Raw genomic sequence first — 15,700 nt, forward strand, 5'->3', positions numbered from 1 at the left:
AGCCTTGTTGATTCTTTCTACTGTTTTACTGTTCTGTTTCATTTATTTCTGCTCTGGTTTTTATTATTTTCTTTCTTCTGGCAACTATCAGCTTCTATTGCTGTTCTCTTTCTAACAGTTCGAGGTATAGGGCTAGTGTCTTGATTTTTGTCCTTTCTTCTTTTTTATATATGCATTTATTGCTATAACTTGACCTCTGAGCACTGCTTTTGCAAGTTCCACAGGTTTTTGTTAGGTTGTGTTTTCATTCTCATTTGATTCTAGGAATTTTTTAAGTTTTGTTTTTGATTTCTTCTATTACCGAGTAGTTTTTAAGAAGAGATTTCATTTATTAGATTTTTTCCTTGCCTTTCATGTATTGATGTCTACATTTGTAGTGTTCTTGTCCTCCAGTTTCTAAAAGAGTTTGCATAAGATTAGCATTGTTTTTGCCTTACATGTTTGAGAGACTTCATCAGTAAAACCATCTGGTCCTGGAGTTTTCTTAAAAGAATACTTCGGGTTTACAAAAGCAATTTAAAAAATAAGTCCAGAGATATTCAGAGTTCCTATTTCTTCTGGAGTTAGTTTTACTAGGTTTTGTTATTAAAGAAATGTGTCTACTTCATACAAGGTGTGAAATTTTTTTTTGCATAATATTGTTTATAGTAACTTCTAACTGTTATTTTAATGTCTGGGCATTTTAATGATCTAATTGATAGTACTAATTTATGATTTTCCCATTTTTTACTTGTTTCTTCTTTCTAGGGATTTGTTCATTTATTAGTATTTTCAAGGAATCTGATTAAGGCTTTTTACTATTATTTTTTCTTCTATCATTGATTTCCTTGCTTATATTTACTATTTCCTTCCTTTACCTACTTTGGGTTCATGTTATAATTTCTTCCCAGCTTCTTAAGGTAGAAGCTTAGATCATTGATTTAAATCTTTCCTCTTTTGTAATATTAATAGTTAAAGCTATAAATTTTCCTCAAAGAACTTCTTTAACTGCCTCTTCTAAAATTTCAAGTTGTTTTTATTACCTTTCAATTTTAAATAATATAAACTATTAATTGCCATACTAGGCACCAATGAGAAAGAGAAAAAGCTCTCAGTGAGGGAACTAAAATGTCTCGGCCACTTATAAAATAATTACACCTATCATAGTCTACATTATGAAAATGACTGAATAAGAGTACAGAAAGGAAAAGCTGACTCAAGTCTAATAAAGGAAACCAGGGCATTCTAACAAACAGTAAGTCAAGAACAAAAATTTAAGCTCCAAGTCTTTATTATCTCCAAAAATTTACACCTAATCATAATTTTGCCATGAAAGAGAAAATGAATTTGAAGATAGCATATTTGTAGAAATAACGATCACCACTTGAAACAAGTAGATACTCTCTAATTATTTCTGTTCCAAAGTTGGAAATTGCTTTTAGGAAAGTAAAAGCATAAAATGTCATAAATGTCTGGAAAGTCAGAGATGTGCACACAAAAAAAAATTCAGAACATCTGAATGCCAATCTGGTCCCTGGACACTCGTTATTTCTTGCCCAGACCCAAGGCAAACATTTTTGTCACTTATTTAAAGTCACAATCCCAGCAAGACTTTTCAATGCCCCTTTTATGTCCTTGTTCCTCAGGCTGTAGATAAAGGGATTCAGCATGGGTGTGACTATGGTGTACATCACTGAAGCTATTGCACTGGCCCTGGAATTTTGAGTAGTGGCAGAACTCAGGTAGACCCCAAGACCTGTACCATAAAACAAAGAAACAACTGAAAGGTGAGACCCACAAGTGGAAAATGCCTTATATTTCCCCCTTGCTGATGTAATTCTCAGTATGGAAGAGACGATCTGAGAATAAGAAAATACGATGCCAGTCAGGGGAATAATGCCCATCACCACAGTTGCAAAATACATCTCTATGATATTGAGGAGGCTGTCAGAACAGGCAAGTTGGATAACCTGATTGATTTCACAGAAGAAGTGGGGAATCTCTAAGTTAGTACAGAAGGACAGTCTCAACACCAGCAAACCACGTAGCAGAGAATCCAGAACACTCAATATCCAAGACAACAGCAGCAACAAGCCACAGAGTCTGGGATTCATGATGACTGTGTAGTGCAGTGGGTGACAGATGGCCACAAATCGGTCGTAAGCCATTATAGAAAGGAGAAAAATATCCAACTCTGCAAAGAGGATAAAAAAATACATTTGCGTGAGGCAGCCTTGATAGGTGATGGTTTTGTTATGCGTATGTATGTTCATCAGCATCTTTGGGATAGTGGTGGAGGTGAAACATATATCTACAAAGGAAAAGTTGGCTAGGAAGAAGTACATGGGAGTGTGGAGATGGGAGCTAGTGATGGTGGCCAAGATGATGAGAAGGTTCCCAATAAATGTGACCAAGTACATGGACAGGAATAGCCCGAGAAGAAGGGATTGTACTTCTTCCACTTCTGAGAGTCCAAGGAGAATAAATTCGAAAACCTCTGTGTGGTTTCCTGGTTCCATGTAGCTGGTATGACTGTCAAGAAAGTGAAAAGAATAACAATACTTCATAAAAAAAAAAAGGCATCATCCACCAGCAGCACTACTACAGATTATAAATTTTATACAAATAAATGTAAAAACAAGTATTGTATTTGACACATAAACAAAAGCCTGTATTTTGTCAATAGATCAGATTCAGCTGAATATTCAGAGGATTAAAAATGTGGTCATTCTTTCTGCTTCTGTCTCCCCTTCCAAGTTAGCAAACTAATCCCTAATCATAACTGCCACATCAAGCCAGCATTCTTTCTACATACTTATCTCTGAGATAGTATCATCTAGCTCCTTGCACCTCAGAGTGTGATCCAAGACTAGAAACATCAGCCTCACCTGGAAGCTTGTTAGAAATGCAGACTCAGTAGACTGCCCCTACTGAATCAGAATCTGCATTTTAACAAGTTTCCAGGTGTATTAGTTTCCTAGGGATGCCAAATTACCTAGGTAATTTTTCCTAGGTAACAAATTACCACAAAATGGGTAGCTCCAAACAACAGAAATTTATTCTCTCACAGTTCAGGAGGTTAGAAGTTCAAAATCAAGGTATCCGTAGGATTGGTTCCCTCTGAAGGCTCTTTCCTAGCTTCTGGAGGCTGCCAGCAATCCTTGGTGTTCCTTGGCTTATAGACACACCATTCCAATCTCTGCCTCCATTTTCATGTGGCTTTCTTCTCTCTGTGTTACTGTGTCTCCTTCTCTTCTCATAAAGACATCAATGATTGGATTTAGAAAACAACCCTAAATCCAAAATTATTTCATCTCAAGATCCTTAATTAACTACAATTGCAAAGACTCTAGTTTTTAACAAGGTTACGTTCTGAGACTCCAGCTGGACATACATTTTGAGGGAACACAATTCAGCCCACTACACTAGGTGATTCATACACAGATACTGTTTGAGAAGCACTGATCTAACTGACAATAGGTGCCTCCAGGGATACGAAGTCTCTCGTTTTAAGTGTGTTTACTTTTACATTCTCCTTAATTATGATAATAACATTACTCTTCCAAGAGCTGAAATTTTCCTCCTTGTGATTTTCATCAGTTGCACTTAATTCTGATGTCTAAATTGAAAAGGCACCTTTGGGATATCTGTCCAGAGGACACCCTCCTCTTCTCTGAGACCTGGGCCCTGACTCAGAAATACTATGACGGGCCCCCGTAGTCAATTTTATACTGTCAAAGCTATTCGATCAGTAGAAAATCTGACAGAAGATAGTGCAATCAGCATCTTACACCATCCTTATGTCCCCGTACCCATGCAGTTTAGAATTGAAACTTTGAGGTTACAATTAGGTAAGTGGGACTTTGGGATTCTAGTTGAGGTGTTCATATTCTGCCAAGGACATGGAGAAGCATAGAAAAACATTTTATAGAATGAGAGGAAAAAATAATTTTCTTTAGACATGGAGAAAGGTATGTAGACAAGAGACATAGTGGACATTACAGGGATAATTGAGAGAAAAGCTGCCTCAGACCCTGGTAGCTTTCCACTTCCAAATGGACACTCAAAGATCCACACTCTGGAGGAGATGGTGAACATACTGGTTGAGAGTGGAAAGTCTGGAGTCATACTGCAAGGTTTTGAAGCCAAACTCCGGCACTTACTAGCTATGTGACCATTGGACAGTTACTTAACCTCTCTCTGCCATTTTTTTAAAATCTGTAAAATTGAGATCATTGTAGCATGTATACTGTTTTTAAGAAGGAAAAATGAGTTTCATATGTAAATCACTTGGGACAGTGTCTACAAATAGGAGTCTCATGTAAGTATTAGCTGTCAGCTTTATGTAAGTATTATCTAATACTATCATTGGAACATAATCTTGATTATTTATATTTTCATTATGCTTACCTTGATGCCTTATATTGTTTCAAGAACTATGATAAAGTTGAACATAAAAATACAATATTTGTTCCTGATTCTAATAGACTTGCTTCTAAATGTTTTCCAATTAGTATGATGTTGATGTAGATGTAAAATACCACATCTTCATCATGTAATGAAAGTGTTTGCAAAAACTAAGAAGTTTCCTGAATACAACTAAACACTTCGAGGGGCAGAGAGGCAGGGTCGAGGATCTGGGGACCATGATTTGGGAGGACATCTACACCAATTGGCCTAACACATTTGTTAAGAAAATGTTCTGCATCCCACTTTGGTGAGTGGCATCTGGGGTCTTGGAAGCTGACAAACAGCCATCTAGGATGCATCAATTAGTCCCAACCCACCTGGAATAAAGGAGGATGGAGAACATCAAAGACATGTGTGGAAAATATGAGCCCAACAGACAGAAACGGCCACATAAACCAGAGACTCCATCAGCCTGGAAGAACTGGACGGTGCCCGGCTGCCACCAATGACCGGGAACACAATGGAGAGTCCCTGGTGGAACAGGAGAAAAGTGGGGTGCAGAACTCAAATTCTAGTAAAAAGACCAGGCTTAATGGTCTGACTGAGGCTAGAGAGACCCCACAAGGCATGCCCCCCAGATTCTCTGTTAGCCCAAAGCTAAAACCATTCCGGAAGCCAATTCTTCAGATAAAAATTAGACTGGACTATAAGACATAAAATGATACTTGTGAAGAGTATGCTTCTTAGCTCACGTAGATACAGGAGGCTAAATGGGCAGCTCCAGTCTAGAGACAAGATGAGAAGGCAGAAAGGAATGAGAGCTGGTTGAACGGACATGGAAAAAACAGGGTGGAAAGGAGGGTTATGTTGTCACATTATAGGGAGAGCAACTAGGGTCACAGAACAATGTGTGTGTAAATTTTTGTATGAGAAACTAAGTTGAACTGTAAACTTTTACTTAAAGCACAATAATTAAAAAGTATCTATTTAAAGAAATACATGAGAATTTTTTATATAGACAAAGGAAGATGAAATTTATCTTACTCTTATACAGTATAGCTCAAGATCATATTCACAACTTACAACTCGAAATAATTATTTTGTCCTATAAAACTGTCAAATAGTTTTAAAGATTTTGATGACTTTCAAAAGTTTTACAGTCATACATATGTTGGTTAGATATGGACTCCATCACTTATCAGCATAAGGTTGAGAAAAACAAAAGGTAATATATATATACACACACACATAGTATGGTGCTACATCACTAGTGAATAAAATGTTATTTTCCAATTTTGATCTTTGATGTGATTTTTAAATGTTATGTATTTCCACATTTTCCTAACCTCTAACACCAAGCATTTATAAAATAGAAATCAATTTCAAAAAATTAACAGGTTTTTTTTTTTTTTTCACTCTACCAGGTAGTTCAGTTATTAATCATTAATATCATACAGCTGGTCAAAAAATTCAGCTAAATGTATTTCATGATGGGATAAGAGAATAAAGAAAAATGTCAGATAGTAAAGTGATCGGGGAAAAAAGATAAGAGAGGTAGAATGCAGACAGCAGAGATACAAGTAACAAAAAGATGTGGGTTTGTTACTCCCTATGTGTGTAACGTCATGTACAACGACTTGTGCCTTCTATTTCCTGCCTTATTGACTATTAGAAATGATGAGGGTGATAGTGAGTTAAACAAACTCCAGATATTTTCCTATGGTCCATTTCTGAAAACTCTATTGACCATGAGTCTAGTAATAATACCAGAGAAAATAGTGGCAAGAAAGCTCTAAAAACAATGTGGAAACGGCGTCTGACCTCCTCTAACTTCCAATGGGGAAGGAGAATCAAGATCAACAGCCAAAGGCTTATTCTTATGAGATGGACATCAGACATGCACCCCCTCTCCACTCTCTTTACCAATTCTCACACCAACTGTCCCTCCCACAGCACCCTCTGCTTCTCTGCTGGGTTCGATAATTCGTTGTAATAACCACAGAGAACTCACAGACAATACTCATGATTATGAGGTCTATTAGCAAGTAACAGGTTCAGAAACACTCAGGATACAGTTCTTCCATCAGGACAGTCTCTTTCCAGCCACACTGCAGGCATGCTTCTTTGGCCCCTTGGCTTCTGCCCTGCATGGGCAAGTGTTAGAGAGCTCTTTTAGCTCTGCCAAAAAATGTCCAGAGGCACCCCACTCTAACAGTAAGCCTCAGACCAAAGGTACTCAGATTTCTTTCTGTGGGCTGGGAAACCCAGAGCACTGTTTTCTGCTGGTCTGTATTGCATCTCTCCTGCTGGTCTCTCCTGCCAGACTCTCCTGCTGGTCAACCTCTCCTGCCACCATGTCTTTGCCGCCACTTCTCACTGTCTTCATTGTTACAGCTCTCTGTCTCCTGGGTCCAGGAGGTTCTCAGCACAGGGTCCCTGGGCCCAAGGGACACGCTCTCTGTTCCTGTTTGTTCTTCCCTGGTGGTGGTGAGATTCTCTCTGCTCTGCAATTAGCTCTTTTTGAAGCCTAGAGGAATGGTAAAACTGACCAATCCCCTTGGTGGGCCACAATTACTTATTTGCACAGTCCCAACCAATCACTTGGCTGACAGTTAAAAGACCATGGCAAGAGAGCCCACACAAAACTGATCCATCACACCACAGGAGCCTCAGAAATAATTATTGAAGAGAAACTATCAGAAGTGGAAAATAAACTAAACTAGAAGCAGTGGCAAATGATACTTTGAGGATCCAAAATTTGAAAATTCTATGACCACTGGGAGGTCAGAGGTCTCCTGGGAAAAAAAAGTTTAAACCCTAGAACTGCAATCACTTCTTCAGACGAAGTGAAAATTTCAAGAAAAACTACCTTCAGGATTCCAACTAAAATGAAGCCACTCTTCATGGCTTTGTAAAAAGACATAAATATTAAGGAGAGATTTGACAATGTTTAGGTAAAAGGTGATAACCTAAACAAGACAGGACAATTAGGGACAGAATTTGACAGCTTCAGATGTAGTCAAATTTGCTTTGGAATGCAATTGGCGAAGTGCAGTGTGTGCTGAAAATGTTACTCTTTCAACCTTTCAGGAACCCAACAATTCTATGGCTTTAAAAAATTAAGAAATGTGTTGTTGTTGTTAGGTGCCTTTGAGTTGCTTCTGACTCATAGTGACCACAGAACAAATGCAGCCCAGTCCTGCATCATCCTCACAATAGTTCTTATGGGAACATAGCAGGACAAGAAATTGTTCATGGCATTTTCTCATTTCCTACTGCCTCTAAGAAGGATGGAGTTGCCGTGAGGTATAATCGAGCCTATGGTAACTGCTTTTTCTAGGAGGAATAACAGCTGATAAGCAGAGTACTTTTTTTTCTTTTTTAATTTTATCTCACCAAAAATAAAATTTTCTCCTTTAAAGAAAAATGGTCTCTCACTTGCTTTAAGGCAGTTAAATAATTGATATATAAAATTAAGATAATACAGAAAAAGCCTGAAATTTCTCTGAACAAGAAAGACTGAGAAACTCTGGAGAAGGTATAAAATGAGATAAGATGAGGGATGGAGAGTCCAAAAAGGGAAAAAATGTAGAAAGAAAGCCCAGAGTTTGGCAATGGAGGAGGGAGCCTTAGGAGATAATTACCATAATGGGGATTTTTCAAAAAAAATCTCAGACACTGGTCTGTAAACCCTCTCCTCTATCTCTTTGATCAAATCATTAGTAAAGTGTGCATTTCTTAGTAATGCTTTTACATAGGAAATTTTTTATGACAAATACATAAAAAGAGCTGTGTCTTGCATCAAGGCTATGATGGGGTCAAACCAAGACTGCGCATGAGAAGCTGTGGGCATCTGCAGTTTTCCAGTTAGCAGCAGCCTAAAGAAGTTTCTAGGTTTCTGGGTAGTATAAATGGTTTCTGCTTGGCTACTGACCAAGAGATTGGTATTTCAAATCCATCCCAGCAGCATTGCGGAAGAGAGACCTAGGGATGACTTCCATAAGATTACAGCCGTGAAAACCCTATGCAGCACAGTTCTACTCTGAAGCACATGGGGTTGCCATGAGCTGAAATCAACTTGACTGAAAGAGGTCTGGGTTTTTGGAGGGAGGTTTCCACACAAAAGACTTAGCAGCAGTTGTGGACAAGAAGCAGGAAATGGATTAAGACAGATGGGAATTAGGAATTTGTTCTCAATGACTGGTTTGTGGAAACCATGGTGGCATAGTGGTTAAGTGCTACGGCTGCTAACCAAAGGGTCAGCAGTTCAAATCTGCCAAGAGCTCCTTGAAAACTCTATGGGGCAGTTCTACTCTGTCCCATAGGGTCACCATGAGTCGGAATCGATTCGAGGGCACTGGGTTTGGGTTTTTTTGGTTTTGACTGGTTTGTATGTTCATGTGATTCATACCTTGTGAGGGAGTCCCAGACATGTTATAAGACATTTGAATGGAATACTTGCTGACAATTTATTTGGTGAAGAAGTGAGATATCAAGCCTTGTGTGTTAAAAGCACATGGAATTAACTGATGCTCAAAAGGTGGTGAAGACTTAGGTATTTTTCTTACATACAGGGTACAGTACTTAGATTTGACAGCATCCACAAAGTCTCCCTAGAAAGAAGTTTCTGTTGGGAAGCTTTACTATGAAGAGTGGTCTCTATCTAATTATCAAACCACCAGAATCTATCAAGTGTCTTTGGGCATGAGATGGGGGAGATTATTAGATTCATTCCCTGACTGCGCATGGTAAATACTGAGGTCCAGAGAGATGAAGTGAACTGTTAGGACCATATAATAAACACTCTTCTCTTTCACCAAGTGGAAAGTGGGAGATCTGATCATGCCCTGGCCCCCCTCCTTAGAGAAAGGAAACCAAATGTTAGTAAGAGGAAGAGAAAGCCAACAGGACAAAATCCATGCATTTGACAGAGACAGGCTGGGTCCAAATATCCTTGGGTTTGTTGACTTGGTAAAGAAGAGTGGTTTAAAGATCTGGCTTCAGGACTTGCAGAAAACGTTCACATTCACAAACTTGTAGCTACACAGCTGGTATTCACAGATGTCCAAAACTGGCCACTGACTGCTAAGCTATGCCAACATTCCTGGTTTTGAGTCCTGGTTCTCCATTTCCGAGCAGGTGTTCAATAAATTCTAACTCCCTCATCATGCATTCTCAGATATTTCCATTCATTTCCCTCTGCTATGTTCCCACCTCCATTATCTCTTATCATCTCTCTCTGTAACCAGAGGAGACTAGCTGGTTTCCAGCACATTCAACTCACTGTCCCCAGAGAGATATTTCTACAATGCCAGCACGCTCTTAGAATTTCCTTTGTTTAAACCCTGGACAGGTACTCGTTAACTTCAGAAAAATGCCACAGTTTTGTAGTCTCAAATAAAGGGCACTTGATGGTTTGGGCCCTGCCTACCAAGCCAGTTTCATCTTTCACTCTTCTCCTTCTCCCCTCCACATTGTCTCATGGTCATTTAAAACTAGTTTTGTTGTCTTAAGCACACCATGTACATTAATGTGTGTGTGTGTGTGCACATATACGAGTGTGTGGTAAAATTCACAGAACATGAAATTCACCGTTTAAGATGCTTCAAAGTGTACAGTTTATTTACTATTGGTATCCACAACATTCACAATATCATGAAACCATTAGGGCCAGTAGTTCCAAATCATTTTCATCATCCCAAACAGAAACTCCATACACATTAAGATCTCTCCCCATTGCCCCTTCACCCAAGCCCCTAGCAATAATGAATCTGCTTTCTCCCTCTATGGATGTGCTGACTCTGGACATTTCACATAAATACAATCATAAAATATGTGGACCTTTGTGTCTGGCATCTTTCACTTATTACTGCATGTTTTTACACCTGATTCCTTCTGTTTAGAGCACTCTTACCTTGAAATCTTCAATTCCTGCTTCAGTACTCACTCCAACTATTTTCTCCTCTCTATACTCTCTTTACTCTCCTCAAACAGAGCAAAACAGTCTTTTCTGCACCTTACACCACTAAATAAATAAGTAAATAAATACATAAATATGAATAACTCACCAAAAACCCTCTGCCGTCGAGTCGATTCCAGCTCATATTTGCTAATAAGGGAAGAGAGGAAAAATGGAGAACCTAAAGGAAGTGCTACACTAGGTGTATCATAACTGGTGTATCATAGAGAGAGGGAAAATGAAAAATAAAAAAGACAGCTACTATAGATGAAGTAAAAGCTAAATGCAGAGGAATCATATTGAGAAAGAGTAGGCTGCAACTGACTTTAATTTTAAAGGGAATTAAAACTGGAAGGACTTGGTACTCTTGAACTCTTATATTTTCACGTAAGCCAGGAGCCTCAGGAGGTAATACTGCTAAAAGGGGGCCCTCCTCCCACAAAGCATGCTCTCTGCACTTACAGTGATGCTCTCGATCCCTCAGATGGTATCACTAAGGAGTTGGCTTCCACTGTTACAGGTTATCCCTTGAACAATCTTGAAAGATGAAAGCTCTGCCCCCAGGATGGGCAGGGAGACAAAGCCACTCATGAGATCTCTGGGAGACACAGCTGTCACCTAAATCACACTGGAATAGATGGACAATAAAAAGAAGGCCCTATAATATCTGAGGCTTCCAGGACAGAATTATCACTGTGCCTCATTAAATAAATTATTGTCACTCTATCCTCAGAGGACTTTGCTTCCCCAGAAGCTAATGAACAAAGTAGTATATATTTTGTTATTTATGGCCCTTAGGGGTAGCTTTGGAGCTGGATGTGTGCCACCTATCTCAAATCAGACTCCCTTCTTTAGATGTGGTCCAAGGGAACAGGGTTATAAGGAAATACCTCTGTATCTTTAGGTGTGACTAACACATTAAGAACTGAAACAAAAAGATTGGACAAGGTATGTTGAGCTCCCAGGATTTTCACTCAGGAATGTGAAAATGGCCCTGACTGAACCTAGACCCTTAAAGGAAAACCCAATTGCTTAACAAGAATTCCATTCTCATTTACTTCTGGTGGCACAGCTTTTGGCTAGCTTACAGGCAGGATCTCTGGGTGTGTTTTTACCTTCTCAGGGTCACCACAGATGCAGAATCATATCATCTTCCTTTCAGTTTTCAGTCCAGAGGGAAACAGCTGAACGTTACCAACCATCATGAGACTGGTTGCTACATGAGACCTGCAGCTCAAATGAAATGGTGTGTGTGTGTTACTTGCTCTCAGGAATCCCTATGATCAGTCAGAGTCACCTTGGACCACCAAATCATTGTCATAAGATCACCTGGTAAATATTCAGAAAAAGGGTATGTTGATTTTATGAATTGTTGTCATAAAAAATGAAAGTGCTATGTGCACATCACATTGAATGAAAGATACCTAGTGATATGAAAAAATATAATTGGAGTATCTAACTTAGTCTCAGTAGAAGAGAAGAGGGAGAATTTTCTAAAAAGATGTATTTTAGCTGAGAGATGAAGAGTGAGTATATTCCTAGATGGTTGAAGGGAGGGGTTGGAAGATATTCACTTAATGCAGGAGCCATAGTTCTAGATGAAATATTCATTCCCACTCCTTTCTCCCTTAGTTTCCCCAAGCACACATGGGATATCAGATGCCAACATTTCTTAGTTGCCCCAACTCCGTTTTGACTGTGTCTGTGTGTGTGTTTAACATCTATCCTTTTTACAGTGATCTGAAAAACAAGCTTCATCACATGCCAGTGTATCCCTAGAGTGGTCCCACCCTGTCTAAAGTGATACACAGGCACCACACAACAGAACAGGAACACTTATTTATTTATTTACATGTTTTCATTATAAGGATGTATGTTAGGATGATGCTAGGCATAGGGTATACTATAACAGAATTAAAAAATTACGTGGGCAGTAGTGGAAAGAAGTATGAGTTCACAGAGAAAAGGGAAAGAGGTTAACATTTTGACTGTGAAGGAAAAGCTGGCTCATGTATTTTTTGAACTCTTATTCATAATTTCCAACTAAACTTTTGCTTTGAGATAATTGTAGATTCACATACAATTATACTAAATAATACAGCATGATCCCATGAACACTTTGCTCAGTTTTGCCCCATGGTAACATCTTCCATATTTATGCCTATTCCCAATAAAGGAGATCCAACCGAACGCAGAAATTATCAAACAATATTGTTAATATCACTTGCAAGCAAAATTTTGCTGAAGATCATTCAAAAATGGCTGCAGCGGTATATCAACAGGGAGCTGCCAGAAATCCAAGCCGGATTTAGAAGAGAACAAAAAAAATTTTTTTTTTTTTTTTTATAGAACCAGGGACACCATTTCTGCTGTCAGTTGGATCCTGGCTGAAAGCAGAGAACGCCAGAAAGATGTTTACCTGTGTTTTATTGACTACACTAAGGCATTCAACTGTGTGGATCATAACAAATTATGGATAATATTGCAGAGAATGGGGATTCTGGAACACTTAATTGTGTTCATGAGAAGTCTGTACATGGATTAAGAGACAGTTGTTTGAACAGAACAAGGGGAAGCTGCATGGTTTAAAGTCAGGAAAGATGTGTGTCGGGTTGTATCCTTTCACCACACCTATTCAATCTGTATGCTGAGAAAATAATATAAGAAGCTGGAGTATATGAAGAAGAACACGGCATCAGGATTGGAGAAAGATTCATTAATAACCTGCATTATGCACGTGACACAACCTTGCTGGCTGAAAGTGAAGAGGCCTTGAAGCACTTACTGATGAAGATCAGAGACCACAGCCATTCAGTATGGATTACACCTAAACATAAAGAAAACAAAAATCCTTACAACTGGACTAATAAGCAACATCAAGATAAATGGAGAAAAGACTGAGGTTGTCAAGGATGTCATTTTACTTGGATCCACAATCAACACCCATGGAAGCAGCAGTCAAGAAATCAAAAGACTCATTGCATTGAGCAAATCTGCTACAAAAGACCTCTTTAAGGTGTTGAAAAGCAAAGATATCACCTTGAGGACTAAGGTGCGCCTGACACAAGCCATGGTGTTTTCAATCTTCTCACACGCGTGTGAAAACTGAACAATGCAAAAGGAAGATCAAAGAAGAACTGTTGCCTTTGAATTGTGGTGTTGATGAAGAATGTTGAATATACCATGGACTGCCAAAAGAATGAACAAATCTGTCTTGGAGGAAGCACATCACAACGCTCCTCAGAAGCATTGTGATCCAACAGAATGACACACAAGAAAATTTTCTTGATCGTTCAAAAGTAGCTGCAGCAGTATATCAACAGGGAAATGCCAGAAATTCAAGCTGTATTCAGAAGAGGATATCACTGCTGATGTCAGATGGATCCTGGCTGAAAGCAGAGAATACCAGAAAGATGGTTACCATTTTTATTGACTACGCAAAGGCATTTGACTACGTAAATCATAAATTATGGGTAACATTGCTAGGAATGGGAATTTCAGAACATATAATTGTGCTTATAAGCAACCTATACATCAAGAGGGAGTCATTTGAACAGAACAAAGGGGATACTGGGTGTTTTAAAACAGACTTGCTCTACCTGCACCTGCTCCTAGGCAGGGGGAGAGAAGAAGGGGTGGCAGGTGGATATTTGCTCAGTCTCACTACATCTGTCTGTTCCTGGCAGTAAGATGGAGGAAAGTGCAACAGATAGGTATACGCGTACTCGCTCTTCTTACGCTCTGCACTGGACATGGGGTGGGAGGAAAGGGTTTCAGTGGGGATGCATACATAGGTATAGCTCCTGTGCCCCTCTTGGTTGTGAGTGGCAGACGTGTGCACAGTGGTGATGCCTCCTGTCAGGTGGAAAGTGGGAGGCAGGGACTGCAGGGGTATGTGCTAGTCACGGCTCCCTTGCCACTTGCTAGGTGGGTTAAGGGATGGAGTTGCATCTGGCAGATGTACATACAAAGGTGTTTCCTCAGGTCAGGTGAGGGGATGAAGGGAGATGCTGCTGGGGGATATGTATCCAGTTGGGTTTTCTCTGCCCCTCCCTTGGTGGGTTAAGGGATGGAACCCCACCTGGTAATGCACACATAGTGGTGCCATCTTCTGTCAGTTGGTGGCGGGGAAGTGAGGAAAGGGCCGTGTTGGGATGTGTGCAGTCACAGGTCTTCTGCTCCTTGTTGGGCAGGTTAAGGGAGAGAGCCCTGCCTGGTGGATAGGAGCTCAGCTGTGTTCCCTCACATCATGTGGTGGGAAGGAGGAAGGGACAACAAGGAGATTCATGGACAGTCATGGCTCTTCTAACCCTCTCTGGGCAGGTTAAGTGATTGTATCAGCCCTGACAGATGCACACACAGGATGCTGCCTTGCACTGGAGGGGAAGAAGGAGAAGGGATTGCTGGGTGACCTCTCTCACTCTCCGGCTACCACCACCCCCCACCAAGCCCTTGGTGGGGGAGTAAGTGTTGGGCAGGAAAATGCATGGGGGTGTGCCTAGTCTTACTCATCAACTGGGCAAGGGGGAGCACTGGACGGGGTTGGGTGGGGTAAGAGGAAGAGGATAGTCTCCTGTTATGGCCCCCCAGTCAGGCGAGGCATTCGGGGTATGGGACCCTCTGCCGCCTCTAATCAAGTGGGTGGGTTGAGGGGGAGTGCATTCTTCCATCTAGGATATGTGGGTACCAGAGGACCTTGCGTCTACTGAAACCAGCGAGCAGGACCTGTCCTCTCTTGAGGGCAAGGAGGGAGCGCCACCAGAGGACTGGTTGGATGGGAGAGCTCCCGCTGACAATCCATTTGTCTACTGCCTCGTGCCCACCATTCAACCCTGAGTATCTCTGTTTCGGAATCTGGCATCCTCCCTGTCTCTGCTCCCTTCCGTGTGTGTCTACAGAGGTTCTCTGTCCCTTTTGGGAAAGTCATGAAGTTGCCTTGCTTTTTTCTTCACCTAAGGTTACTGTTGTCTTTCTCCTAAGTTAGCTGCAACAAGCCAAGAAAGCTGGCTGGGCTCCTCTGTTCTGTGTTACTCCTCTTTCACTGCTTACTTTATTCCTTCCAACTGGTTTTTGGTTCAGTCCTTAGTCTTTCTTTTTTGATGTTCGGGGTTGCCAGATTGTTATGTAATTCTGTTTCACTTGGCTTTTTGGGTCTTTGGTGCAGGAAGACATTAGGGTGTATGTGATTAAGCCACCATCTTGGCTCCACCCAATTTTATACTAAATCTTCAATTAGGTGATATAAGACTGTCGATTCTGCTTAAAATTTTTCCAATTTTTTGTTAATCTAGCTTGTTTGCATTTTCTTGTAAATTTTAGAAATACCAATTTCTACAAAAATGCCTGTCAGAA

At 40.2% G+C, this 15,700-nt stretch overlaps 1 protein-coding gene across 1 annotated transcript; it reads right to left on the minus strand.

Annotated features, from left to right (window-relative positions):
• Window positions 1–1,559: 1,559 nt before the first annotated feature.
• Window positions 1,560–2,498, minus strand: LOC126071229 (olfactory receptor 7A10-like). Its single transcript, XM_049875472.1, has one exon. The coding sequence runs from the start codon at window positions 2,496–2,498 to the stop codon at window positions 1,560–1,562; it is 939 nt and encodes a 312-aa protein (XP_049731429.1).
• Window positions 2,499–15,700: the final 13,202 nt, after the last annotated feature.

The sequence above is a fragment of the Elephas maximus genome, chromosome 3, assembly GCF_024166365.1.
Source record: "Elephas maximus indicus isolate mEleMax1 chromosome 3, mEleMax1 primary haplotype, whole genome shotgun sequence".
NCBI lineage: Eukaryota > Metazoa > Chordata > Mammalia > Proboscidea > Elephantidae > Elephas > Elephas maximus.

Coding starts and splice junctions, on each gene's coding strand:
- LOC126071229 (XM_049875472.1), bottom strand. CDS start 2,498: ATGGAACCAGGAAACCACACAGAGGTTTTCGAATTTATTCTCCTTGGA.